The following is a 26,700-nucleotide window of genomic DNA, read 5'->3' as shown; positions in this document are numbered from 1 at the left end:
AGAGCCAGAACAAAAAAACACCAACATATTAAAATAACTATTAATAAAGTCTTCAGTGTGCCAGTGGATCCAAATTCCACCAATCCCTACAGACTGGATCCTGGTAGTCCCACCCATTCAAATGTCTGCCTCCTGACCCCTCCATGACATGAGGCTGGCATTCTGGCACTCTGCACCCCTTGCTGCAGGCTGGGTGCCAGTGGACTGAGAGGCGGTGCTATCCCTTGCAGAATCAGGTGTGAGGAACAGCCCCAACAGGAAGAAGTCACACAACCTTACTGTTCCTCAGCATCAATACCTGCCAGCCACAATGAAAAAATGCATTTCAAAAACCACGTGGTTTTTTTGCAGCATCATCTCCTTCCCCTTCACATGTTAGAACAAGCATCTTCTCCTAGATAAAAGATTGCTAATGACAGCATTGCTATTTTTTATGCCTTTCTTTTCAAAGCCCAGTTTTGAATGTCAGTGTTTTCAGGTCCCTTTAGTCGGGTAATTGCACATAGACTTCTTATAAAGGAAATTCATTTGTTCAGGGTCACTGCATGGTTTTTCATTAAAAACAAATTACCGGTGTTCAGAAAGGACATCTGGGTTTCACAAGTCCCATTAATGACTATATTCTCAGCATCACTATTCTGGAGAGTCTACCCTTTCCTGTCACCCATCATGCAGAGCCTGCCAGGAGAGGAGGGGATGGGGTGAACAGCAGCCCTGGGGAGGGGAGAATGGGTGGCAGAGCAGGGGCTTCAACCCTGGAGATGGGAAGAAGGAATGGGGGGAGGGGTCAGAAACTGCAGGGGCTGCTGTCCCAGCACTTCTAAAACAAGAACTAGAATAAGGATTTAAGCGAGTTATCATGGCTACTTGCATATGACCTTTGTCCAGCTCAGCTGCAGCATCATGACACGATGGCAAGGGCACACACATGCTGAAGGTGGACATAGGCATAGTTTGTCCAAACCCCTGTCTCAGCAATGAAACTGCTGCAAGCTCCTCTGCCCCAGCCTGTCAGGACTCAAATGGAACACAGCTTCTGGGATGGGTTCCTTGGAGCAGGCAAACATACTGTAGCTCTCCTTGTGTTTCCCCTCTGTCCCCTTGCTGAGGGCCACCATCTGCCCTAACATGGGAGAACACAGACTTTCTGATACATCTTGGGAGCAGACTCACAGACACAAGTAGTTATCTGTGAAGAGAGACCTGAGCTGGTGCTGGAAATAGGCTGGTGGTTTGTGAAGCTATAAAGGATCAAGAAAAGACCCCAGTCAAGCAGCACTGGTCCCTGTCACCATGCCAGCTCCAGTCAGCAGGGCAGCAGAACCCATGAAGAAGGAGGGATAGCACTGGAGAGAAGGCCCAGCCTTCCAGAGGTAATATGGTAATGGTATGGTCTCTGCAACCAGCCGACAGCTACTTCAGAAGCTGTGCTTCCTTTCAAACTCTTCACCTCAGGAAAGGGCTCTGGGTCCCCCGCACAGGCCATGGAATAAAAACCCTGCAAATACTGCATTTCCCAGTGTGCATGCAGCTTGCTTCTGCTGAGCTCCCAAAGCCAAGTGTAAGGCAGTAAAAGGAGCAGAGGCAGAAGCTGCAAGCAGAAGACACCACCATCTCCATCCAAAGAAGCAAGCAGCCCCAGGACCACCTCTTTGTAATGGAGCAAGCACAGCCAGGTGGCAGCAGGCTTCACGTTGTGAGTACATGATGGAGTGGAGAAGATGCAGTGTGCTCCTGCCTGCTCTTCCCCAGAGACTTTCCCCCAGAAAGGAAAGGCTGTTGGGAAAACACTACTCCCATGTTTCCACAGCGACAGCACGTTAGGGGCACAGTCACAATGTGAACAAATAGTAACAACAGTACCAAATTATGGGGGATAATTTCTGTATACAGCATCTCATTAACCTGTGGGATCCTGTGCCCTGAGATGATGCTGAGGCCACGAATCTAGTAGGAACCAACAGCGGATTAAAGCTTTAAACAGGTAACGAAAATATACAGAGAGCTGCACTAGAAAAAAATGAACATTTACAAGGAATATAAACTTTCATGCTTCAAGGCATCAGCCACCAGACAATGAGGGTTAAAGAGAAGTGTTCATTCTGTGCCAGCTGCTTCAGGCACTGCTATGTCCCCTTCCCCAGGTGAGGTTGGTGGCTGTTCCTGGGATCCTGTGGCTTCCTGTGACATATACCAAATGATGAAGTCAATGTTGATGCCTGCTCCCAGCATGCAGGAATACTTACCAATGGTCACCAATCTCATGTAGGGTCTACCAGCCTTCCTCCTGTCATTCATAGTCTCCCAGAGGAAAAGGTGAGTCAGGCATGGGGCACGGGGCATGGAGCACAGGCAAACAGGATGCCAAGCCAGGGACTGGAAGAAGGTGCCACTGGGCTGCTGCAGGGTGAGACCATGGCCACAGGATGGGAGAGGAATGTGGAAAGTGACTTTTCCTAGTCTCTGCATAGACATTAGGATCTTCCCTATGACAGGAAAGATGTCAATAGGGCTCCCTCCAGCCTCAAAGTGGGATTCATGGCTCAGTCATTTAATGGTAACTGGGGTCTAGAGCAAACCTGTCTCTTCTGCATGGACTGCTGGCACCACTGCTTTACAGAGAGGGGCCTGATCTCCCTCTGTTAACAGCTTCCTGACTCTATCTCTACTTACAGTATCAGGAAGAAGCATATGAATTTCAGCAGCACATTTCCATCAGTGCCTCAGTTGAAACATTGAGTCATGGAATGACCAGGCATTTCAGGATGGAAAGGTCTTCACGTGGTCTCAAAACCCTTGTCAGTGCAGGATCAGCAACAAGTCCAGAATGCTCAGGGCTTCACTCAATGTGGCCTTGAAAATGCTCAAGAATGGAGACTGTACAACCTCTCTGAGTAACCTCCTCCACCTCTGGGCCGATCTCTTTGGGGGGAAAGTTTGGACACTTTTTTCATACCCAGTTGCATCTTGCTTGTTTCAACTTCTGCCAATTATTTCTTTGTGCTGAGGGGGCCCAAACCAGTACTATTCCCACTGTGAGTCTGTAAGTTTCAAGTGAAGGAGGGATAACTCCTTCCCTCCAGCTCCTGCCCAGGATGATGCTAACCATTCTCACCACCAGTGCACACGGCAGACTGATGCTCAGCTCCCAGTCTGCCTCACCCTTGGAGCCCCTCCAGGAACCAAACAGTCCTCAGCCCGTTTTGTTGCAAAGTGCTCCTTTTCCTGGTGCAGGATCTTTTGGTTTGCCCTTGCTGGGTTTCATGCTCCTCCCCAGCCTGCCTATGGGCCTCTACATCACTGTCATGCTCTGGAACCTACTGATGGCATCATGCAGGTTGGGATCCTCTGAACACCTGATGAGCTGGGCTCTCTCCTAGTTGTGGATGAAGTTGTAAACCAAGAGAGACCTCTATCCATGCCCTGCAGTTCTATGCAGGGTACCAGCACCCAGGTGCAGTGTGGCATTAGCCACTACCTCTGAGCTTGACCACCCAGCCACTTGTTTTCCGATCTATCTACCCATCTGTCCCCACTGGGGCATTTCACTTGCGCCCTGTGACATCAGAGCACTGTGGGTACTGGCAGCTCAGCACAGGTCAGACAGCTCCCCTCCAGTCATTTCTACAGGATGACAGCCACCAAAAGGCAGGAGAAGCTTGCAGGGCCAGTGACCTGCAGAGGGAATGCATTCACGGGAGCCTCAAGCTATGGCAGCTCTCAGTCCCTAAAGCTCTGGACTGAAATCAAACCATGTGTTTGCTTGTTTAATTTCTCCAGAGAAAAGCATTTGAATAGTATATTCTCTGTCATGGCAGACATTCACAAGCCACATAAAAGTGGAAATTCACTGCTGATATGCAAGTCCCTTGTTTTGCAGGAAAGGAAGGAGATGTGAAATTTTGAGCATGTGTTTGAACAAGTCATGGAGATGCAGCAAAGACAGGTTCCTGTGTACATCCTTGCCTGTGGGAGAGATAAGGAAGGGCCTGGGGCTGGCAGGAGGCGAAAGTGTTCTCCTGTTAGGATGAGCAGTAGCAGGGGGGCTGGAGAAGAGAGAAGGATGGAACATGAAGCTGAATCCACACATCTTGCAAATGCAAGGGAGTGGGAAGGTCTGCCCTGCCCCATAAGCAAGCTACAGACCCCAGGAGGTGGGACAAACACCCACAGCATGGTAAGGGCCAGGTTTACTTACATCAGCAGGAGCAATGGCAGTAGCAACAAGCATGCAACAAAACACTGCGTATGTGTTATCATGTATATATTTCTCCCATGTCTCTAAGCACTTAACTCACACAATTGCTTAATTATAAGCAGAAATTCATGGCTAATGATTAAAAATCTTATCAAGGAAGCACATTTCTAGCAAAGGCTCCAAAAACTAGAACAAGGCAGAGGCAGGTCATGAGATGAATTCCTGAGACCTGGCAAAACAAACACATGTCTGTGCTCGGGCATGGCAATTTGGCCATTTTGGAACAAGCAGGGATGTGCCAGTGGGACCAGACTGGGTCTGTCACCTGCCTTACTGTCAGCCCCCCAGGGACTGTGGTGCTTACCCTAGCAAGGCTCTAAGACTGGTCCTGCAAAGGACAGGAGTTAAAGAAGGATTGAGAAGGCATTTTGGATGCTAGTTAGCAAATTCTCACTTAAATGAGACGGAGAACCTACAGGAATTGTAGCTGACCTTCACACTAGCTGGAGCAGAAGGTTGTTATTAAAGGAACCAGTGAGAGGAACAGTGCAGTTATTCAATATAATGGGTCACACAAGCCTATATGTAGTTAAAAATAAAATCTATTACCTGGGAAAATCAGCTCAGATGACTCTACATCATCAAACTCCCCACTGTACCTCCTCTGGCTGAGCACCACTAAGACCCACATCATGCAGCTCTGCCAAGCCACCCTGGCAGCTGCTCCCAAAGAGCTGGTAACTCCCCAGAGAAAAGTGCTGTGGCCCCACTGCTCCTTGCTGCCAGTAGCCAGAAGTCACCATCCTACCTTGGATTGCATGCAGATCTGCAGCCAACAGCACTGGAGGGTGGCACCAGCAATGTAACATACCTGCAGAACCTGCTCTGCCCACCCCAGGCACCTGCACAGCCCCCGATTCTGCTGCCACACAGGCAAGCAGTAGCCACCAGCTGGTTCACACCATCTTGTATTTCTGACTGCGAGGTTCCAAAATGGAAAGGATATTGCAGAAGTACAGCGTCCTGGGAGCAACTCAGTGTCCCCGTAAGTCAGGTTTGCATGGAGGAAGATTGAGGTCAGGACACGTCCAGCTCCCAGGGCCAATGACCTCACTGCTGGGGCAGCACAGAGGGACAGTGTTGGGAAGAACCAGGTGAGTTAGAGCAAAGCCTGAGTTAGGTGACTAGAGCCTGGCACAGCCCAACATGGAGCAATCTCCAGACTCCACAGAAGGGAGGCTGGGAGCTCCTTCAGCATTTCAGTGCCAGTGCTTTGCTTTGGCACTCTGCAAGCTGTGCTGCCTCCTGTGCTGGGGAGCCTGGTCCTACTTTGCTCAGGATCACTCCACATCTCCCCTACAGCACTGTGGCTTCTACCTCATGCTCACCTCAGCACAGAACATTCACAGCATGCAATGTTTCTCTCCTGAAATGCTACTTGTTTTCCTTTTATCTTTTCTTTCCCCCTACTCTGAAGACTCACCAGGCACCATTCCTGTCAGCGCTGGAGCGGAGTAGCTGCCCTGTCCGGCAGGAGGGACATGTGGAGGGTATCCTGGGAGAGTTGTACTTGCCAGCTCGCGACCTGAGGAATCAAACCAGCAAATCACCACGTGAGCATTGCGACGAGCAGACATGGTTTTACATCTCCCCAAGCACCCAGAACACAGCCATGCATTTGTCATCACTGCTCTGTGAGGACCAGCATGGGATTTCCAGCCTGGCAGGGAGGGCAGGCACAGTTTTGTTTTCTCTGTAAGCTGCCACAAAGCTCCAATGAAGTGAGAGACTGGAAGGGGCAGAGCAGAGCTCTGCAGGGAGAGGAATACACCCGCTGAACTCCAGAAGTTCACCCCTATTCCCAAACTCCTCCAAAGCTTAGATTTCTAAAGTCAAAAGCAGTGAAATGGGAAATAACACAGATATTAATGACATTTCCCCAGAAAACTCCCTAGAAAATCACATGCACAGGCTGAGACTGTTTGAGATCTAAATATAATGCAGGGCATTTGTCTTATCTCTTATAAAAGCAGTAAAAAAACAAAAAAAAAAGGAACAAACACAAGACATTGAGACCTGAAGGTGGTTTAAAATACAGTTTGTCACAGTGCCAGAAAAACAGTCAGATTTGCAGACACAACCTGATGCACTGCTCTTTCCTTAGGCCACAGAAACATGGGTTTTATTCAAGTACCCATAGGACTTCCAGGAAAATAACCCCACAAAAGCAGGCAACAGGAAATCCTCCATTTCCCTCTGCCCCTGGACCAGGGGTCTGGGATACCTTCTCTTCCTTCACTTTCTCCCAGGCACAGCTCCTATCATCTTCGAGGACATTTCTGCTGGCAGTGTAAAGACAGGAGGTCAGACAGTAATGGCTCACACAGTGCCACATAAGTGTTTCCTCAGTCATGCCTGGACCCTGCTCCCATGTGGAAGTTCTGGGATAGTCACCATCCCTTCAGGCTGACACAGTGGGATTTTGGGTAAACCACCGTCAGCTGTGGCTAAAGAGATCCTCCAGAAGGAAAGGATGCTCCTGTGATCTCATCAGGCAGGATCCATCCCTCACCCCAGAGGAAATCCTGGAGCCCACTCATGGTCTTCTGGGCTCCCATGGCATCCTTGGGCAGAACACCTAGCCAAGGAGAAGTTGCTTTGAAGACACACACAGGTGCCTGGTAGCATTGACCCTGCAACACCATGGCTGGGTCAGCAGCTGGATGTAGGCACTGCAATCCCCTCCCTGTGAGAGCATCACACACACTACTCAGGCACTACCTTAGTTCGTGGATCTGCCCCTTCGACCCACGCCCCTGGCTCTGCCACCACCTCTGCCAGCCTGCCAAGTGGCTCCTTCAAGGCCAGGGGGAAATGAGGGGTCCATCAGACCCAAACCATAGCTCAGAGGCAGTGGCCCTGCGTGAGAGCTTAGCTCTGAAAAGCTGAGTGTGCACCTCAGTTAAGAGGAAGGGACTCTGGGCTGCATGGAGCACCTGGCCCAAAGAATAAGCTTCTGCTCTTCCAATCTCTACAGAACAGGAACAACTCTGGCTCCAGTCAGCTCCAAGATCCTGTTGGCCCCAGACAGCTCATTAGCAAAAATCAGGATCCTTCCTTAAAAAGTAGCATGTTGGATCAGCAAAAGTTATGTGACTTTGTTGATTTTAGAACCACTGACAAAAAATGCACAGATTCTGGTTTTTTCACATTGTTTTCTGTAGGCAATTGTTTTAAGACTGAACTTCTTTCAGGTATCTAGAGCTTGGAGATTGAAAGTGAACATTTGTCCAAAAGCCAAAAACATTTTTTTAAAAATTTTTTTGCTTGATAGAGATTTTGAGCCCCAATTTCATTTTTAACTGATCTAAAAATAAAAGTTTAAAATCTTCTTTCTTTAAAGAAATGAGACTTCCTCTTATGAGACAAGAGACAGGTACATAAGTTATTGCAAATTGTGGTTCACAATCTCTGGGTCATGGCCACAAAGGCTGCCTCCCCCTACCCTCAGATAAAGGGGTACATGCCAAAACTCTAGCATCACTGCAGTGATCTCTTAGCACATGCCCCACTTTCTTCAGCACTCAGTATCTGCAAATCAGGATGCAAACTGTTCCTCTCAGGCCCTTCCTAGAGAATATTTATGGTGCATTCACATCCTAAAAGAATTTAAGGTTCAAAACAATTGATTAATTCGCTCTCCAGTTCTAGGGAGAAGTCACATCCCTTATGGAAGGGCATAATGAATTCTAATTATTCAATGCAGGCAGAAAATGGTTATTTTAGATTAAAATGTTCTCCCCTCATCACTGCCCTGCTTCCTTCTCTCCCACAAAAAATTAAACACTGATTATGTCATCTCTACAGTCTGGATACAAAAGTATCTGCGGTCTACATAAAGTCAGTCACAGAGGCTAAATTCACCCCCAGTGCTGGCAGGGACTCAGCTAAGGGCTGTCCCTAATGCAGACGAAAATTTCACAGCCTGACTACTGCCATCTAGGAGCCCTCTAGAGACCCAGGAGGGAAACCAGGACTCTTCTCTTCCTTGGTTGTAAGGTGTCACCACAGAATGGCACAACATGTCATGTCCCAAAGGTGCCTGGATCTGTGGGCAAGCTCCCCCTCCCAAGCTGCCCCACACTGACTATTCCCCACTCCTCACTTTCCATAGCTATTATAAAAACCTTGACACTTACTTGTGTATTTTGAAATAGTACAAATTTTTCACTTTCTCCAAAGCCACTGCCACACCCAGAATGATTAGGATCGTTGTCAAGGGCACTGAACAATGTAACCACCACTAAGGACAGTATGACGAGTACGATCTCCGCTCCTCAGTGAATTAAGAAAACATCACCCATGATCTATTGCACAGGTTTGGGCTGGTTTCCATTACATCCCATTTCCAAATGAAATGTTCTATCATCTGTCAACAAGCCTTCCTAGTAGGGTCCCCATAGCTAAGTCTCAGGCAGGGCCTGAGAGGAGGATGAGGGGGCTGGCCAAAGGTGACCAAGGGCATAGCTGCAAGTGCTGCAATCCCACCTCATCCTCTCAATTACATCCAATGTGCTTTCACCAAAAAAGAAAGACTAGAGCATCCCATTCTCTATGAGATTTTCCCCCCATGCTGGCAAGCTTCAATTGCACTAAAAGAATTGATTTAAGAGAAAACCACTTATCCACCTGGTCCGAAGAGAGGCTGAAAAGCAGCCTCTGCTCCAGGGTGTTGCTGCCTTAGTCATACAGGCAATGCACTCAAGAGGAAACGAACATCTACATTTTAGCAGTGGGTGACACAGACATAGGGACCAAGGTCCTTCAAGACGTATTTTTTCCTGAATGTCCTGTACTTTTGGAAGGTTATTTTAGACACCTAAAGTTAGAGATGGGAAAGAAGCAACTGTGGGCAGAGCTGCCTCCTTGCCTTGCTGGGCTGGTATTGTGCAAGACAGAGCAGCTCAGCTGCCAGCTCCAACCTACAGAGAAGCTCACCTAAAGCAGAGCCTAGCAGGATTTTCCAAGATAACCAACAATCTCTTTCCTGCAACCTCTGCCAACACTTTTAAGGTCCAAGTACCGAAATATCTTTCTGAGTCTTGTCTACAGTGGCCTCCCCATGGAGAGGCTGATAGCCCCAGCAGCATCGGTACTTTCAGTGATATCTGCTGACCTGAAACTGGCACACCTCCATGATAGAAGGTGCACACAGCAGCTCTAGTGCCCATTCAGCCTGGACCCTGCCATCTCCTTCACCCTATCACCTCCTCCAGACTGCTTCACCAGGCTTCTTCAGGTTCCTGGTGAACACCTCCAAGGCAATGCTCACCCATCACTCATCTGATTTCCAGAGGGAAAATGTCTTAGGGGGAGCACCAGTGTTGTTATTGTGGGGAGTGGAGCAAACACCTCTGCTACAGATGCCCCTGTACATGTCAAAGGCTCTGCACGCAGATGACAGTCAATAAATGTCCATCCCTCCATTCACCAGGAGCTGGCAACACTCACGATGAAAGCAAATTATCATTTTGCAAAAAAAAAGTGTAAATAAGTAATATTCTTCCGTAAAACAAATTCTGCCACCAGCTACAGGAGAGCTTAGCAGAATCTCTGCACAGATGAGGCAAGCAGAGCTTGGGCATCAGCAAATGTCCCCACTGCAGGACAAAATGGCTGGGGCAGAGAGCAGCCTGTGGCAGCAAAGGACTCTCCTGTCTCCAAACCATAGTGAAAAAAAAAAGAGGAAGCAGTTTAGAACCATTCCTCAGTTCACCTACCTTTTTTTAAAAAAAAAATCAAAAAGCAGCAAAGAGCATTTCCAAGTGTGTCTTTGTAGACTACTGTGTGTAAACGTGAATCCAATTAACTTCAAATTTAACTACTAATGAAATTATCTCATTTTGCTATCAGCTCAGCTCTCATCCATGGCAGTAATTAACCACTGGGGGTTGTCACTCCGAGACACATGACACAAGGACTCCCCCAAGCTCAGGTGCTTCAAACCCGTACAGAATTCATTACCCTGACAGTGTGAAAACCCTTCACTTTCAATACCACAGGGCACCAACACATTTTTTCCCTTTATCTAACAGATTGTCAGTAACAGTATGAAAGAAATGAGCCCACTGGACACGTAATTAATTACAGCAAAGGATATACATCAGAAAATGTACGGGGTTCAGGTGGTGGAAGGGGGCTCACAGAGCCCCCTTGCCACTGTCTCAGAACCATCAGCAGGGCTGGTGATTTTCCTCTCTGAGATGCACCATGGTCTGTAGAGAGGGAAGCCGGGCCTTTGCTCCCCGCCCCATGCTCACAGCAGATGTGTGATTGCCACTGGCTCAGGAGCATGGTCAAGAATGAGGCAGTGCTCTGGGTTAATGGGGTAATGCCACCTCTTCAGAGTCAGAGGTTCAAAACCAATATGTCAGCATTATTGCGAAAGCCAGTCTGGCAGTGCCGGTGAATCCTTCTGCATTCCCACTCTCCTTGCAGTTATCACTACAAGACATCAGCCCATCTAAAATGGCCACCCAAGGTAGCACACACCCCTGTCTGCAATTACATAAAGTACCACCCACACATACTGCTCCACCCAGCAGAGACCAGCATTGCCCTAGGCTCCACCTCAGGCATCAAAGCCCTCTCCATCCCTGCCCAAACCAGATCCCCCACAGACCTGTCCACCAGCACAGACCAGAGCCCTCCCCCAGATACACACAGAGCCTGCTGCCTCACCTGACTCTTCATGTCTTTCCAGAAAACAATTTTTAAAAATGCAGGTTTGCACTTGGCAAAGTGGAGATGAAAAGATGCTGCCATACCAGCCCATAGAGTTGTGCAATGAGCTGGGCAGGTGCTTCCAAGCACCATTGCATTCAGACTGGGGTTCTACCCAGCAGCCTCTGCATGCAAGGAATCCTTATGATGGTTTCATGCAGGGATGCCACGTAGCAGCTGCATCAGGGCACCAACAGTATTAATAAACCACTTCCAAAAGGCCTCCCAGATGAAAGAACTTGGCTTTAGACTGTGCTCTCTTCAAAACAACCTTGCATGGTCTCTAAGACTCCATATTGCGATGGGAGGAGGATGGCACCCCCTCTGCGGTTGTGTTCCTGGTCCTGTCACATGGCACCTCCTTCATGAGGTGCCTGCAAATGTCAGTGGCAGAGGAAGGGACCTGGACTGATACTGTTATGCTGCCAGGACCCCAGAAGACTGCTGGCCCTAGGAGCCTGCACATGTTGCTCTCTCTTTGGTGGGCTTTTGCAGCTGTCCTGCCATGCCAGGCACTTGCTACCCCAGGTATGAAGGAGCTGTGGTGCCTTACAGGAAGCAATGCCATTGCTTAACACTGCAAAAAAAAAGTAATTAGCAGAGACGCTTTCTGGCAGCCACTTCATCTCTGGGCAGCAAGCCCAAATTTCTAGCCTATTTCAGTTAAATTGGTTACCAGCACTGACTTTTATTCTGAAAAATCCGGTTCCCACTTATGAAAGCTCTTTTTCTTCTGCTCAGTGAAGAACTTGATCATGCTAAGCTGGTTGTTTCAACTCTTATCCCAAAGAAAATATTTTGGTCAAATGCACAACTCTGTTATCAGAAAAAGGACCTGAAGAGTTCCATCAATTGGCTCTTGCTCCCTTTGCCACCTGGGGACATGTGCGTATCACCCAGGGTGTGCCCACGGCAGCAGCATGGGGCAGTGGAGTACCCAAACAAGAGACATGTCCTAAATAAGCTATCTGGTTCTATCACATACAAAATACTGCTCCACAGTAGCAGCTAAGTCATTACTGCCTTGGGTCCAAAGGCACTGAGCACATGCCCCAACATTCAGTCCTGCCCAAAAGTGGCTCAGACTCTGTATCCCACTGATGCCTGCAGTATGGCATTTCATGCCCTTCCACTGGGAAAGAAGATGTCACCAGCACAGGACTCCAACACACTGAATTGCTGCTGTTAATGAATAACTCCCCTCCTGTGCTCATCTTGCTTTATTTGTGGACATCAAACCAGTGCGGTGTGCTTACTGTGATGAGTTACCTCTCCTGCACCTAATTAGAGGCTGATAAAACAGTGGTAACATACAGATCACCTGTAATGATTTTGCTGACTCGATTATTCTTCTGACAATTAGCTCTGGCTGCCAAAGCCTCACAGGAATGTCAAAGTCTACTTCCTACAAAGCAGGTAATGTCACAGGTATGACCATGAAATCAATAATGAGGCACAGCTCTTGCAGAGGGCATTCAGGTCAGATGGAACAGCCCTTAAATTAAACATTGATAAGCAGAACACAATTATCCATCATGTTTAAGTGCCTGCGTGAAATTAGCAGCCAGGGAATGGGAGCAGTGGGGGAAAGATTAGTGGAGGAGGTATTGAAATGCGCAGTGTCCACTGTGACTGGGGCTGCAAGGGCTCATGACAGTGGCACTGTAATCTGCTATCAGAGCCATAAAATTCAGATTAAGCACACTGCACTGAAACAGGGGCTGCAGATGTGGGTCTGTTTTTATCCTCATCTGCAAAGCAGCAGCAGATGTCTAGAGTCCAAAGCTGCCTTTCATAGCAGGTATCTCTGCTACTCTTTCCATTGACCCAATTACACTTTTAAAAGAGAGCCAGGGCAGGTAAAAGAGAAAAGAAGGAAGAACGGTGCTTTCTATCAGAGCAACAATGCAGTGAGGAAGTACAGATGAATACCCAGTATGTTTTCCCATGATTCCTAAGAAAGAGCCCTGGAGCTACATAGTGCTCTGCCCTCAGTCCCATCTCCTCTGGACAGTATTTCTGGTGCTGCTGCATAAAACTCCTGTCCCTTCTTGTGTGCAGCCACAGAGCTCTTGCACTCTATAAAAAACTCAATATTCCAGCTTGTCACGTATTTTTAGGGTTGATAGGATGAGAAAGTTTTGTCTGCAGATCTGAGCTGAGCTGCACCATCATCCACCTTGATCTTCAAAGTCCTCCCCGTTCTCTTGTCCCTCCTGTAACACATGCAAGGTTAGAATTCCACGGGTTGACCCCTTCATTCAACGCACACACTCACAATGTATTGGAGGGGACATCTGTGTGGAGAATAGGGAAAAATACCCCAGGCAGACAACATCTTTTCAAGAACTCACCCCTACCCTAATTCTTGTAGGCCAACAACTAGCCACACACTAAAATGCATCAGCATAATTTAGCCTTTCCCTGGCTCATGATAAATGACATCTTCAGGCCTTTCAAGGTCTCTCACTGAGACCAGTGTGGGGCTAGCAGGCCCACCAGTGGTTGGGGCAGGGCAAGGCATGGCCTGCGTCTCAGGTGCTCACAGCTCCGTGCATGGAGGGATGTGGGGAAGTGTGGGGATGCATGGCAGAACAATGGAGACAATCCTACCACATTACATGAGCACACAACCACAACTTCATCTATGACACTTCATCTATCAAGGGGACACCAAGAGGAAGGGAGGGCAGATAGAGGTGAGTTCAAGGATGATGAGATCTTGTGGGAGGACATGTAGTGGTCTGGATCCATTGAATCCCTTTTGTGTGACCCTTCCCCTCCCACACCTGACTGGAGAACAGCAGAGGAGCAGCAGGTTGCAAGCAGCATGGGGCATCCTGCAGCAGCTGCAGTGGCACCCTGCAGAAGGGGTTCTTTGGGGGAGGATGGGTCTGCCTGGCACAGCCTCCCAATCCCACACAGGTACCTGTCCCTGCACAGTCCCTCCCAAAGGAGGGGACAGACACACAGTGAGAAGGAGGTGGCAGACCACAGACATCATGTCATGTTTGCCTTTGTGCCAGTGCCAGCCAAGATCTTTCATAATGAAGCCTTGACCCTAAGAGACAGAACAACAGAACAACAACCTGAACTGTGTAAACCTGGAGTTTATGCAAGCAGAGAGCTGTTCATTAGGGCATTTTAACTCCAATAAGTTAATGGGTGTGTATGGAAAAAGGTCTGAAGATGCTAGAACATTTGATTTTCCTTTTTAAAAAAAGGTTAAATCTCATTTTCAAGTTTAGAATAATTTCGCCATGTAAAATTTAAGATACTGAGGACAGATACAAAAAGTGTCCCAAATAAAACAAAGAAGTGCACACTGCTCTGGGCTGGTTTTACCTTATTTAGCACTTTCTGTTGCTAAACTTTCTTCAGATCTGGAGTTTTTTAAGGAGGTATTTAGTTTGTTTATTTGTCGTGGGTTTGATTTTGTTGGTTTCTTTTTAATATTAAATAGACCTGAACAAAGTAAAAATCTCAAATATTTTCACAGCTGTTGGATCTGCAGGGTCCTTCCACAGCCAAAAGGGAGGATGGACCCTGCATGTGCTCAGCAGGGACCCACAGAAAGGGCTACAGGGGTACAAGGACCCAACAGCCCAAGCTTGGATAAACCTCCAGTGGCTCCTAGTCCAAGGGTCAGTTCCTCCACCAGCATGGAGGAGAAGCACCTCCTTAGATACTAAGTTTCAGGAGCAGGGGAAGGCAGCTCATTCTGGCCCTGACAGGATGGGATCTTATGGTGGTCAAGATCTCAAAGATGAGACTCTGGTTACATAACACTGAAACTGATGGAGGTATTCAACTGGGTTTCAGGTCTGGTCCAACTTTCACTGGAAAACTGTCTGAAACTGGCTTTTCTCCCCCTTCTTATTTCCATGGCTCACTGTACAAGGCCGGAAGAGGCAAAATTGCAGACAATTAACACGTGGGAACTGCTAAAGTAGCATAAGTGAACCATGAGGGAGCTTCCAGAAGTTCTGGAAAAGAAATGGAGCCAGGAATGCAGACTGGAAGCATGGATACACAAAGGTGTGCACAGGAGGGAGACACACATGGGCTTGTCCTCCTGTTCTGGTCATACCACTGGTGCCAACTATACTGATCTGCAGTTCTCAATGTTTCAAAAGGGATTCATTGCACACCAAATGCTCTCCTCAGCAATTTGCATTAGTTTGGAAATGACATCAAGTGTTGCCTACAAAGGCAAAAACCCCCATGTGTCTACTTATCTGAGAGATCAGTTAGCCCCCTCCTGTCAAACTGACATGTTTAAAGAGGAGACAAAAGAAATCTCACATAAAAATAATGGGCTTACCTTCATGGCAGATCTTAGCCTAGAAAATGTTATTTTTTGGTCAAGTGCCATTCATCATGCAGTGTAACTCACAAGCAGCAATTAAATAAAATTTTCAAATAGAAATAATAAAACCAACTTTAAATTGTTCAGAACTAAATAAATGCAAAAGAAACCAATATCAAAAGCCAAAATATAAAATAACAATTCCAAAACAAAACACCTCTTCCTGCTAAAATGTAGAAAGTGCTAGTTTGGCTGGTTTTCTGCTGCTGAGTAACATGCTTCTGCATTTCCTATCACTTCACATCTTAGGTCTGAATAGCCTTACACACCTCACAACAACTGCCAAATTAAAGATGGGGTTTTTTCATCGCATTATTTCTAAAATGTACTCTAGCCAGCACGCTACATGCAATGAATGAAAGAAATAGGAGAATTAAACCACGCAATGAAACAGCTTTCTGACGAATAAAGCTATGGAAATTTTAGGCTCCATTTACTCCTCAATCTAATTTTGCCCTCCAATGCACATTATGTCTGAAATGGGATCTCATGTGGTTTGATCAGTGCTCTTAACGCATGCAGAAGCAACATATCCCCTTTATTGTTGTTTTCCTTCTGCAGCACAGCAATACTTCTAATAAGAGCAGCACAGCAGGCTTGGTGAGACTGTCTCCACAGTAATCACTGTGCTGCTGGAAAGATGTAGGATGACCAAGAGGATCAGCAGCTGAAAAGTTTGTGGTCTGGGGGATCCCTGTTCCTGTAAATGCACAGCTAGATGCTAAACACCCCACAAAAATCATGAAGGAGACTGAGTTATCAACAGATGTTTAAATAAAACATTTTCCCTTTTCTTCTTTTCCACTGTTTGTATTTTTGCAAATAGAAGGTGTTTTCTAGCTTCTCTTTGCAATCAAGAAGACTAGAAGGAAACTACCATCAGTTTGTGAAGAACTACAAACCCCTCTCACTGTAACAGGACTCCAAACAACGCCTTGGAGCTACAAGGAAAAAAACAAGCAGTAGGAGCTGTAGTATGAAAAGTAGCATTGTTAGCATTTTTCTGTGGTGGCATGGATGCTCCCAAAAACTAATGGATATGAATGGGGAGAGGTGGCTGGCCTCTAAACTTTGCCTCATCAAGAAATGGAAATCCAGACTGTTTCCAACCCCACATATTCAGCCCATTTAACAAACATTTAACAGTTATGAAAAGGGACACACCAGCCCTGAGGAGTGGTCCTGCACATTCCTGGGGTCCACAGCCTTGGCTCAGGCTGGTAGCTGCCGTGGGAACACAGATGCTGCTCCCAAAGGAAAGCATCCTTCAGCAGGGCTCTGATCTTCAGGATTCATTCTGTAGACCTGGCCAATAGACCTTGCTGTCCATAGACAACTCAGAGGGCCCATACCAGGCCGTGCAGTCACCTCTGGGACCTTCCCAGGCACTGAGGAAGTGTGTGAGGAAAAGCACAGAGATGGCCTCTGAACCACCATCTGCCACCACGGCCACTTCATGAAGGGCATCTGAGACTGCTGATGACCTGATACCCCAACCACCATGAGTGGGGCTGCCACTACCTGGGGTATGCTGTGATGTGACATGAACTGCAGGAAAAGACCCTGCTGGTTCAGATGCTGCTCCAGAGCATCTGTATGACTATGATATGATATATGATCATAGCATAGCATAGCATAGCATAGCATAGCATAGCATAGCATAGCATAGCATAGCAGGAGGGGCAGGGCAGCCCACCTCCTCCTCCCAGCCTGGCAGCTGGGGTGACACTGCCCCCAGGTCTGAGAACTACACAGGGTGGCCTGGGAAGGGTACTAGAATCGAGGGCAAGCCTTCAGGCTGCCAAGCCCCAAGTCGCTGCCATGTCCTGGTGGGGTGGGATAAGATGATCGCCAGCTTCGTGACCCCTAGCCGTGTGTGGGAAAGCAGGTAAGCTGATCAAGCCAAGAAACCAGGCAAGAGGGGAGAACATGTATTTCCAGGTATCTTGCAAAGGATGGCAGTGTCATACTGAGGGCTTTTGGGAGCAGCAAGAGCAGGAAGACAAGTCCAGGCACCATGCAAACCTGCCTCTGCGGGAATGCCTTTGGTCCCAAGCCAGACCCTTGCACCTCTCACCAGCACCCAACGACTTACAATGCTTTGGCAGATCATGTCAGTACTCAGGGCCATGGCGTGTCCAGCCAGGCTCAGTGCAGTACCGCTATGCTAGGGGCTGCCAATACTCAGCCAGATGCCAGGTGACCCACTGCTTCAGTATGCTACCTGCTCCCATGCAGACAGACACCCACCCACGCAGGAGAGCCTTGTCAACACTGACAGGGGTGAACACAACCCAGAAACCTGCCAGTGCATCCAGAAACAGGAAGACATGAGTATACTGACAACTGGTTATTCAGCTTGCTACATAAGCACAGAGGAAAAGAAAATCCAACAGCTTCCACCGGTCTGTTTAGCAGCAACATTAAACCCGTGCTGAAATTTTTCATCTCACAAGGATCAATATTTATGATCTGCATCTGGAATTTATCTGAGATGGAGGCATTTCCAATCTAAGCATCATTGCTAATGTCATGAACGGTTTTGTACTCCTCACAAAAGAAATATTTACACCCTCGATTTTTACATCTTAATTAGGGTTCAACAAAGTCGAAATCAACAACCTATATGCTATTTTTCTTGTATTTTAGTAATGCTTTTTTTATCCTGGAATAAGATGAAAAGTTGAAATCAGGCACTTTATCCAGACTCTGTGATGGAAATAGTGAAGCTATGGAAATGTTGACACCCTGGGGTTTCAGTATTTTCCATCAAATATTCTCAGTTGTCAAGTCTGAAATGTTTTATTCTCTTTAGCTGAAGGAACCTGAAACATCTCCTTTGAAATCACTTTGAGACAAAATTGCATTTTTCATCTGTCCCATCAAGCAGCAGGACCAAATTCATATTTCCAAGTACCACCTCTTTCTGAGATTTCTAGTGGGTAGATAGCATCTCATAACATAGTGAGATATGTACCTCAGCTGATGCATCATGTAGTTCAGAAAATAACAAATGTGTGGATTACTTTATGGGAAGCATCCTCCAGTGAGTTCAGACCACAGAACAGAAGGGATTGTGGAAAGGGATCTTGCTCCAAGCCACAGTGTGATATTCCCCTTCTGCCACACTCAAGCAGGACTGAAGTAACCCATGAGTGCCAGCACCAGGATGGGGGATGCTGCAGTGATGCCCAGGGTCATGGATCATCTCCACCCAGCCCAAGAGCTGGGGGCTGTGCAGCCTGACTGGGTCTGGCTGAGACACTTGGGGCTTCCTTGATCCTCAACCATTACCCTTCAGCTGGGACCTCCCCAGCTCACACTTTCTCCTGCCTGCTCCTCAGCTGAAGACAGTGACTGTGGACAAAAGCAGGGCAGGAGAGTGCCCAGATGGGGTCCCTGGCCAACAGTGGCCATCATGGTGTCAGGATTTATAACTGTATTAAGTGGTATGACAGTTGGCCACAATAAATTAGCTTCTCTTCTTTCCAAGTCACAGACAATAAAAGGTTTGGCAGTGAAAGTCATTCATCATCATAAAGACTTGAGATGTTCCAGCCTTCAATTTCACTCACATTCTTAATACACCAGAGACGAGTGCTGTATTTTAGGGGGAAAAAAAGAGAGGGAGAGAAGAAAGGGGGAAATAATTAAAAGAAAACATGAAGAAAGATTGGACAGGAATAATTACAAAGGTCAGAGAAAGGAGTACGTTCAGAACAGCACTTCTGATGATGGGGGCAGAGCTACTCTGTTCTCTGTAAGGCATATGTGATGCTGAGCAGAGCTCATGGGTGTCCCTACCACCTTATGGGTCCACTGGGACAGTGCACCAGAGGGATAGTCAAATGTCACACTCACTACCCTCTTCTCTCCAGATCTGTGGTGCCACTGCTGGTCCCTGCTGCCTACAACCTCTTCATGCCATGTATTGGGGACAGAGGAATGAAGGTGATGGCAGTCGCTAGCAGTGGTGGAGCACCATGTCCACAACCATGACAGTGCCTTCCCCTCCATGAGGACTGCAAGTTCATTATGTATCCACCCAGCAGGAGGGACCTCCCCTGCTGCACCGGAGGCCAGCTGCAGCCAGAAGACCTTGGAGCAGCCGCTACAGAAAGGGAGCATTTTGCTGAGGGTCTGCAGGCAGTGCCTTGCAGAGGAAAGCATAGAAGTAACTCTACTATCTACAAACCCTTGACTGACACAATGTAAAGGAGCAGTGGCTTTCCATCTCTCCAAGAGGCCAAGCACAGGAGACAGGCACTCCTGTCCACCACATGCTGGTCAGGGTGGGGAGGCAGTATCACACAGAGCACCACAGAGCTGCCTTATGCATGTCACATTAGGGCCCAATGATATACTACTCTTAAGAACTTAAGATCATGTCTCATTAAAACTTGAGCTGATATCAAGACTTGAAGGTAGTGAAGAGCCCATAAGAGATGGATAAAATCTGTCTCCTGAGCAGTGAGGATGCAGCAGTGCATCCCCAAGCCCGTTGAGCAGCCGTGAACCCTTATACAATAGATGAGGAGCAGCTGGCCATGTGGTGATGATCCCACCTCTGCATGTCCCCAAAAGATCCAATGTGACTTCAGCAGCCTTGTGCATCCTCACAGTGGGAGGCCACGGTAGCTGCCTGTACCTCTGTTGGTCAAACATCTGACAGCAGAATGAACACTGGTCGCTCTAGGGTGGACAAAGCCATGGGGATGCTCTGAGGCAGGACATGGGGATCCATGGAGCACCTCCTGGTGTGGCCTCAGCAGCTGCAGGCAAAGACACACTTAGCAGAAGTATGACCTGCAACCCTACATTTGTGCAACACATGTGATGTACATCCCATGTGTCCCTGTTATTGCCAGCGTTCCCTTGTTCCTGTGATGACCATCCCCTGCACAGCCCCCCAGGGAGAGATGGGCAATGCTCTCCAGAGAACTCGGGGACCAGATGCAGCTCTGCCCCTTGGACTAGGCTGAGCAAAGCCCTGGCTCGGCAAGATTGGTTCATAGTTTGCCCTGATTCAGTGCATATCCCAGACAGCTTGGCTGTCTCTGCATTAGCATGGGTATTTGGGACTGTCTTTACTGGCTAGCACACACAAGTCAGGCAACACAGGACACAATTATCCTCCAGTGTGAACAGCTACCAGACCTGTTCAAGGCTACACCAGTGCCTGGGGGTAGCTTATGTCCATATTCCATGGTTAGAATGATATTAACAAGGACAGAAGGAGAAAAACAAGGCCTCTGTTTGGCAACAAACACCTGATTTGCTAACAAAGAGAGTCTCATCCACAGCCCCCAGCATCACCCCACCTCGTATGGACTTTGCAATTAGTGCAGCTGTAGCAGCACCTGCTGCCTCTCCACCACACTCTTCTACACCCTACATACTCTTGCAATACTTAAGCCCCAGTGGTCCAGGACCATCCTTCCCCCAGGAGGATGCTCACATCTGGGGAAGCCACAAGGTCTGGACTTAAAACTGCCAGAGACAAAGCCAGCTGGGGAAGGGAGTCTTTTTCAGAAGTTAGTGCTCAAAAAAGGTATAATGTCATCACAGGGCTGAGCTCAAGGATTTCAGATTGTTGCAACGAATGTGCAATGAAAAGAAGGAAAACTCCAGAGGGACCCCAACACTCCTTTCACTCTTTTTACTGAATTTACTTTTGAGCCACATCTGTATGAAAATCCCAAGCCAGGTGTCAAGTCTATGGCAGCACAGGCAGTCCCCATCCCTGCTGATTCTTGTGGGATTTCCACAAGTGATATTCCTTACTGCTGGTAGATGTGCCAATTCCATCAAACAGCTCAAAGGCAGGCAACTTGTATTTTGATGAATCGCCAGTGACATTTTTCTTTTTTTCTACTTCATTTTTCTTTTTGCATATTTTTTATCACAGCTCAACATTTTTATGAGAAATTATACAAAACCCAAAATTCACACATTTTTGGCCTTAATGTAACATGAAATAATAAAGAAACAGTGGTCCATTACCAAAAAAAAACAACCCAAAAAAACACCAAAAAAAAAAACAAACCAACCAACCAACCAACTAACCAAACAAAAAACCAAACAAAAAACCCAAACAAACAAGTAGGCTTATAAAACCTCTATTCTCGGCTAACACAGTGTTTTCCAAGGACAGAACTACAGGAAGAGCTCTTCTTTCAAAGAATAGAGAACATAAGCACAGACTTTCCTCAAAAAGTACACTGCAGTATTATTAAAACATGACTTCAAACACTTTACACTTTGCAGTTTTTCTTTCTTGAGTCCTCTTAAGTTTTGCCTAGATGTCTCCTAAATTAAAAAAGCTAAGGCATGCTCCCATTTCTAGGGGATGGTAGGAAGGTGTGAGCACACAGCAGACAGCAAGTGGCCTCCTGCCATGCTCTCCACTGCCCAGGGGTGTACATAGACCCAGAACTGTCTCTTTTACCATTCCCTCTACTCACTTCCCAAAACTGTTGGTCTGATGGTCAATTCACTTCAAATACATAGAATCTCCCAACTGGTGAGGTATAATTTAAGAGTTAACTCATATTCAGCCAACTAAGGCCAGATTAATAGAATTGTTTAGGTCAGAAAAGCTCTCTAAGATCACAGAGTCCAATCATTCCCCAGCAGTGCCAAGGCCACCAGTAGTCCATGTCCCCAAGTGCCACATTCACATGGCTTGTATATCTTTCCAAGGATGGCAACTCCACCACTGTCATGGGCAGCCTGTGCCAGGGTTGAACAGCCCTTTCACTGAAGATGTTTTCCCAATATCCAATGTAAACCTTCCCCAGCATATCCTGAGACCATGTCCTCTTGTCCTGTGCCTTGTTCCCTGGGAGCAGAGCCTGACTCCCACCTGGCTCCACCTTCCTGTCAGGGGGTTGTGGAGAGCCAGAAGGTCCCCTCATGTCTCCCCTTCTCCAGTATGAACCCCCTTATCTCCTTCATCTGCTCCTAAGAACATTTGTGCACCAGACCCCTCCCCAGCTCCACTGATTGTCATTGGACACATTCCAGCTCCTCATTATCTTTCAGAGGTCTTCAACCACTGTCATCAAAACAATTACCTTGTCCTAGAAACAAGTTCTGCAGCCTGACTCAGATTGCCACTAGATTTTATTTTTGTGGTGTGCAGATGCACAGATGCTAATGCATCCCTCTACTCACCTAGAAATACAATTTTGGTGGGTTGCACAGAAACTCTCAGATGTTTTGTTATTGCTGTGGGCCAAAAAAAAGCAATTAAGGAAGCACTTGAGCTAATTAGAATGCTTTCCTTTATTTCCTTTTTCTCTTTTTTTTTCTTTTTTTATGTAATTATTTCCAAATTGGAGATCTACAACAGATTTCAGCATTTATATGGCAGTGAGAAATGCTACCTGTGGACTGAACTGGCTGTTGATGTGCTAAAGCTGCCAGCCAGCCCTGAGCACACGAACCCCCAGCTGCCATGGCAGTGGGTGGCACAGCTGCGTGTGAGCATCCCCAGGACCCAAACACCAGCACAAGACACTGCGCATGTAGCCTGCAGAGCACTTTCCACCCACCAGTGTGGAGCTGGTTTGATGTCCTTTTATTTTCAGGGTGTTTCAGACCAGGGTGAGCACAAGACAAGGCTGCTCAGCATGTTTGCAGAACAAGCCCCAGGCCCGTCACAATCAGGACGAGCATGAAGGCATCAGAACCCTCTTGTCTTAATCCTCCTGCTATAGCTGCTTGATTTAAAATTGTATTTATTATCCATACCACAGTGGTATTTGGGGCAGGGGGAAACAGATTGAATTAATTAATTAATCACAAAATCCTTAAGTAAAAGATGCTATGTAAATGCAAATTGTTATTATACATGCTTTGCACCAAAATATGTTTACCATAGTTAAATTCAACATTTAATTCCACAGCCAAACTCCCAACAGAGTCAGGCTGTACATCATCAAAAGAGGCAGTTAATAGCCTGGGTCTTAGTAGGGTACAAGTGCCCTCGTTTGCTTTCTCAAATGCTCTTCTTCTTTAATGGCAAGATAAGAATTCATAAAAATGGAAAAACTCAACAGTGTCACAGTTAGACTCTGTCTTCTCATTAAAAATGACACTTCTGGTTTTCAGATTGGCTGCCTTTTCTCAGGAGTTTATGTGGCCTTTTTTCAAGTCTTTAACATGGCAAATCCTATTGTGAGTGATGGATAGATTATTGGAAAATGCATCTGCACTTTTATCTATTAAATGTGGAAAGTAAGCTGTAAATCTTAGCATAATGCTTCACTAGAAACCATCCATCTACCAGCACCAATTTGCACTTCAAAACAGTCCCACAGAAGTTAAAGTATAATTCTGTGACTATGTTCCATGTTTAAACAGACATCAACATTTCCAGGCAAGGACAGGTTATATGACCAAAACATAGCCTCAGAAGAAGACTTTTAATTTTTGCTATTACAAATAGATAACAACAACAAAAAAGCCACCAAAGCCTTTTTGCAGAAGAAAATGTACTAATAACAAATCCAAACCTTTACTTTCTTCAAAACCATGTTGATTTGAAGATAGGGATGGGAGGGGAGAAAAAAAGAGAGGAAGGAGTTGTGAAAAAGTTACATTACTCTTTTTTCAGACAGTTGGAACAGGAAGTAAAAATTGAAACAACTTTTCACTGAAAAATGCGAATATTTTTAGATTTTCAATCAAAATAATTGAAATCCTTTTGGCCAGCTGGTGAAAGCACAGCCATAAAACAGCTGCTGACTATCAGCTGGATAACGCTTCTCTCCAGGATCTTCAGGTGACCCTTCTTTCTCTCTCCAGGGCAGGTTCATCCCACCTACAGAGGTCCAGCTTAAACTAAGCATTCCTCATTCCCTCCATAGCCATTGGAAAGAAACAGGCACATCCTGATGAGGATCCCTAACTTTATATTCAGAAATTCTTTGGACAAGTCACCTTCTGCAGGTGTTTTCTCCTTTCCACCTGGAGATCTTCGTACAGGGATGACCAGCCACAGACCTCCTAAACAGTGAGACATCACCAAAGAGAGTCCAGTGCTGTGTCACTGTGAGAGGATCAAATATATGCAGGTAACCAAGGTGGCCAAAATCTGCAGCTGAAGTGTAAAGAGTAGATTTATTCCATCACCATGCTGGCACAACAGGGACACATACACTGCTAAGCTTATTCCATCTTAGCAGGGGCAAAAAGTGTGTGGCCTGTTCCCAGCCTCACATATCAATGGGCTGTGCAACACTTCACAATGCTGTGAATTTCCTCTGTGCTTTTATGATCTCTGCTTTGATCTCTCTCCCAAGACAGAGAGCTCAAGAATGTCTGGGAGAGGGCCTCCAAGTCTCTGTAAACACCTACGTTATCTCTACACAGAAATTCTACTTCTCAGAAAAGACAGAGGATAAAATGCATACTTTATGTTTTCCCACACTGTCATTCTCCAGGCCTTGGCATTTCCAGCTGCAAGGTCCCTTGAGCTATCATCCTTCTCACCAAATCTTCTTTTTACAACCCTTTCCTCCCAGTCACTGTTAAAATACAAAGTAGCAAAAGCATTTAAGAAATAAATAGGGTTTCCTAATGAAACCAGGTTTCTCACTGTGGTCCGGAAGATCTGGATTTAGACCTGAATTCATGACAATAAACAACATACAAATGCTGAATCAACTAGATAGGAGATTCTCGGGTTCATTCTTTTTGACTACAGCAATATACAAATTAAAATAAACACCCTCTTTTTCCTCAAGGAACTGCCACCAGCAGATACCACAATACTTTTCCTATCATTACTAAGGCACGTTTTTACTTCTCATTAATGAAATACTAACCCTGTATCAATTTCTGCACTTCTAAAATAACAGCAGTCTTCACTGTAAACATGAGGTGTGCATGAAGGAGAGAAAAGTTGTATTTCATTATGTGTTCGTCAAAGGCATGCATTGGGACCCTTTTTTTGCCTCTAATGTCACATTATTGTTTCAGTTGGACACAAAAAATAATTAGTTTTCTCAGATGATCATAAAAAATGGTCCATAAAAGGCAGATCAAATAAGTCACAAGCCAGAGGAAAAGCATTACTTCCTTGGCTCCTGCCAGCACTAGGTTCAGAGAGCAGAGTTAAACTTTAGTCTTACGCACAGTGAAACTAAAAATTAAAGAGAAGGTGGAACTTGGAAAGAGGTTGTGACTTTGTTCTGATGTGGGATAAGTACCCAGAATCCAGCCAAGACCTGGCACAGAAAGGCAGCCTTTCCTTCCTTCATGGGCCATCTAGACCTTCACCAAAGGGTTCAGTCTGTGACTACATTCCACCTCACCTATCCACACTGGTTAAATATTACACCTGGGTGTACACACCTCACCACATACTATTAAGACTGAACTCTTAATTTTTCTTGTGTAGCCCTAAGACACCTAATTTCCAAAGCCATAAAAAAGAAATAGGCCAGATTTCAAGATGTTTACACAACCCCGATATCCTCTCTTCTGCTTACACTCTCCCAGCCATTACCAGAGGGATGCAGCCCTTACAGTCTTCATCAGGGAAAGAGTTTGAAGGCTGGTATCTTTACTGGTCACTAGAACGCAATAGGACAAGATGAAATGGCCTCAAGTTGCACCAGGGGAAGCGTAGATTGGACATCAGGGAAATTTTCTGCACTGAAAGGGCTATCAGGCTCTGAAACAGGCTGTCCAATGCAGTAATGTCCCTGGAGGGATTTAAATGATATGTAGGCATTTGGAGACATTGTTAATCATAGACATGGCAGTGCTGGATTAATGGTTGGACTTGATGATCTTGGAGACCTTTCCCAATGTAAACGACTCTCTGACTAAAAAAAAATAAAAAGATGCAAAGATACAAAATCACACCACCCCCCCCCCAAAAAAAAAGGAAAGCAAAACATCCATATTTTCCTTCCATGTTTTGTGGTATCTATAAAATGTTCCTTTAAATTCATGTACAAAAAGTAAAATAAATTATGAGAAAGCTTCCTTACCCACCTACTCCATTTTCATGCCCAGTCTGGTACAGGCAGAGCTTCAGAAGGTACCAGTGGTCCCAGTAACATGGACTGCAGGCTGTCCTAGAGCCACACTGGGCACAATCCCACCAAAGAAACAATGACACACAGCTCCTACCCAGAAGCATGGAAGCACAAAGCCAACCACAGAAACGGTGCAGCTGAGATTAGAAAGCAATTCTGGAGTTCACCCAGTTCAGATAACTTGGTTATGCAAAAAATTAGGTGTTGAGTCCAAATTCAATTCCTAAGCCTAGCCTGTGGAGAGAGGGGGGTTTCTCCAGACCCCTCCAGCCAAAGGCTGGTTTCTAGGGTTGCTC

General features: G+C 46.4%; 1 protein-coding gene across 5 annotated transcripts in view; it reads right to left on the bottom strand.

The window, feature by feature from the left end:
- Positions 1-26,700, bottom strand: part of PAX5 (paired box 5) — a 131,895-nt gene that overhangs the window by 26,591 nt on the left and 78,604 nt on the right. For 3 of the 5 annotated variants that reach the window (XM_069002073.1, XM_069002074.1, XM_069002075.1), the window contains one exon: positions 5,682-5,783. The exons of the other annotated variants lie outside the window; for them this stretch is intronic. In XM_069002073.1, coding sequence (XP_068858174.1) covers positions 5,682-5,783 — 102 coding nt within the window. The remainder of the gene's footprint in view (positions 1-5,681; positions 5,784-26,700) is intronic. 5 annotated transcript variants of the gene reach the window in all.

The sequence above is a fragment of the Aphelocoma coerulescens genome, assembly GCF_041296385.1.
Source record: "Aphelocoma coerulescens isolate FSJ_1873_10779 chromosome Z unlocalized genomic scaffold, UR_Acoe_1.0 ChrZ, whole genome shotgun sequence".
In the NCBI taxonomy this organism is placed as follows: Eukaryota; Metazoa; Chordata; class Aves; order Passeriformes; family Corvidae; genus Aphelocoma; species Aphelocoma coerulescens.
The sequence above is the reverse complement of the archived record's forward strand: the minus strand, read 5'-3'. Positions and strand labels throughout refer to the sequence as shown.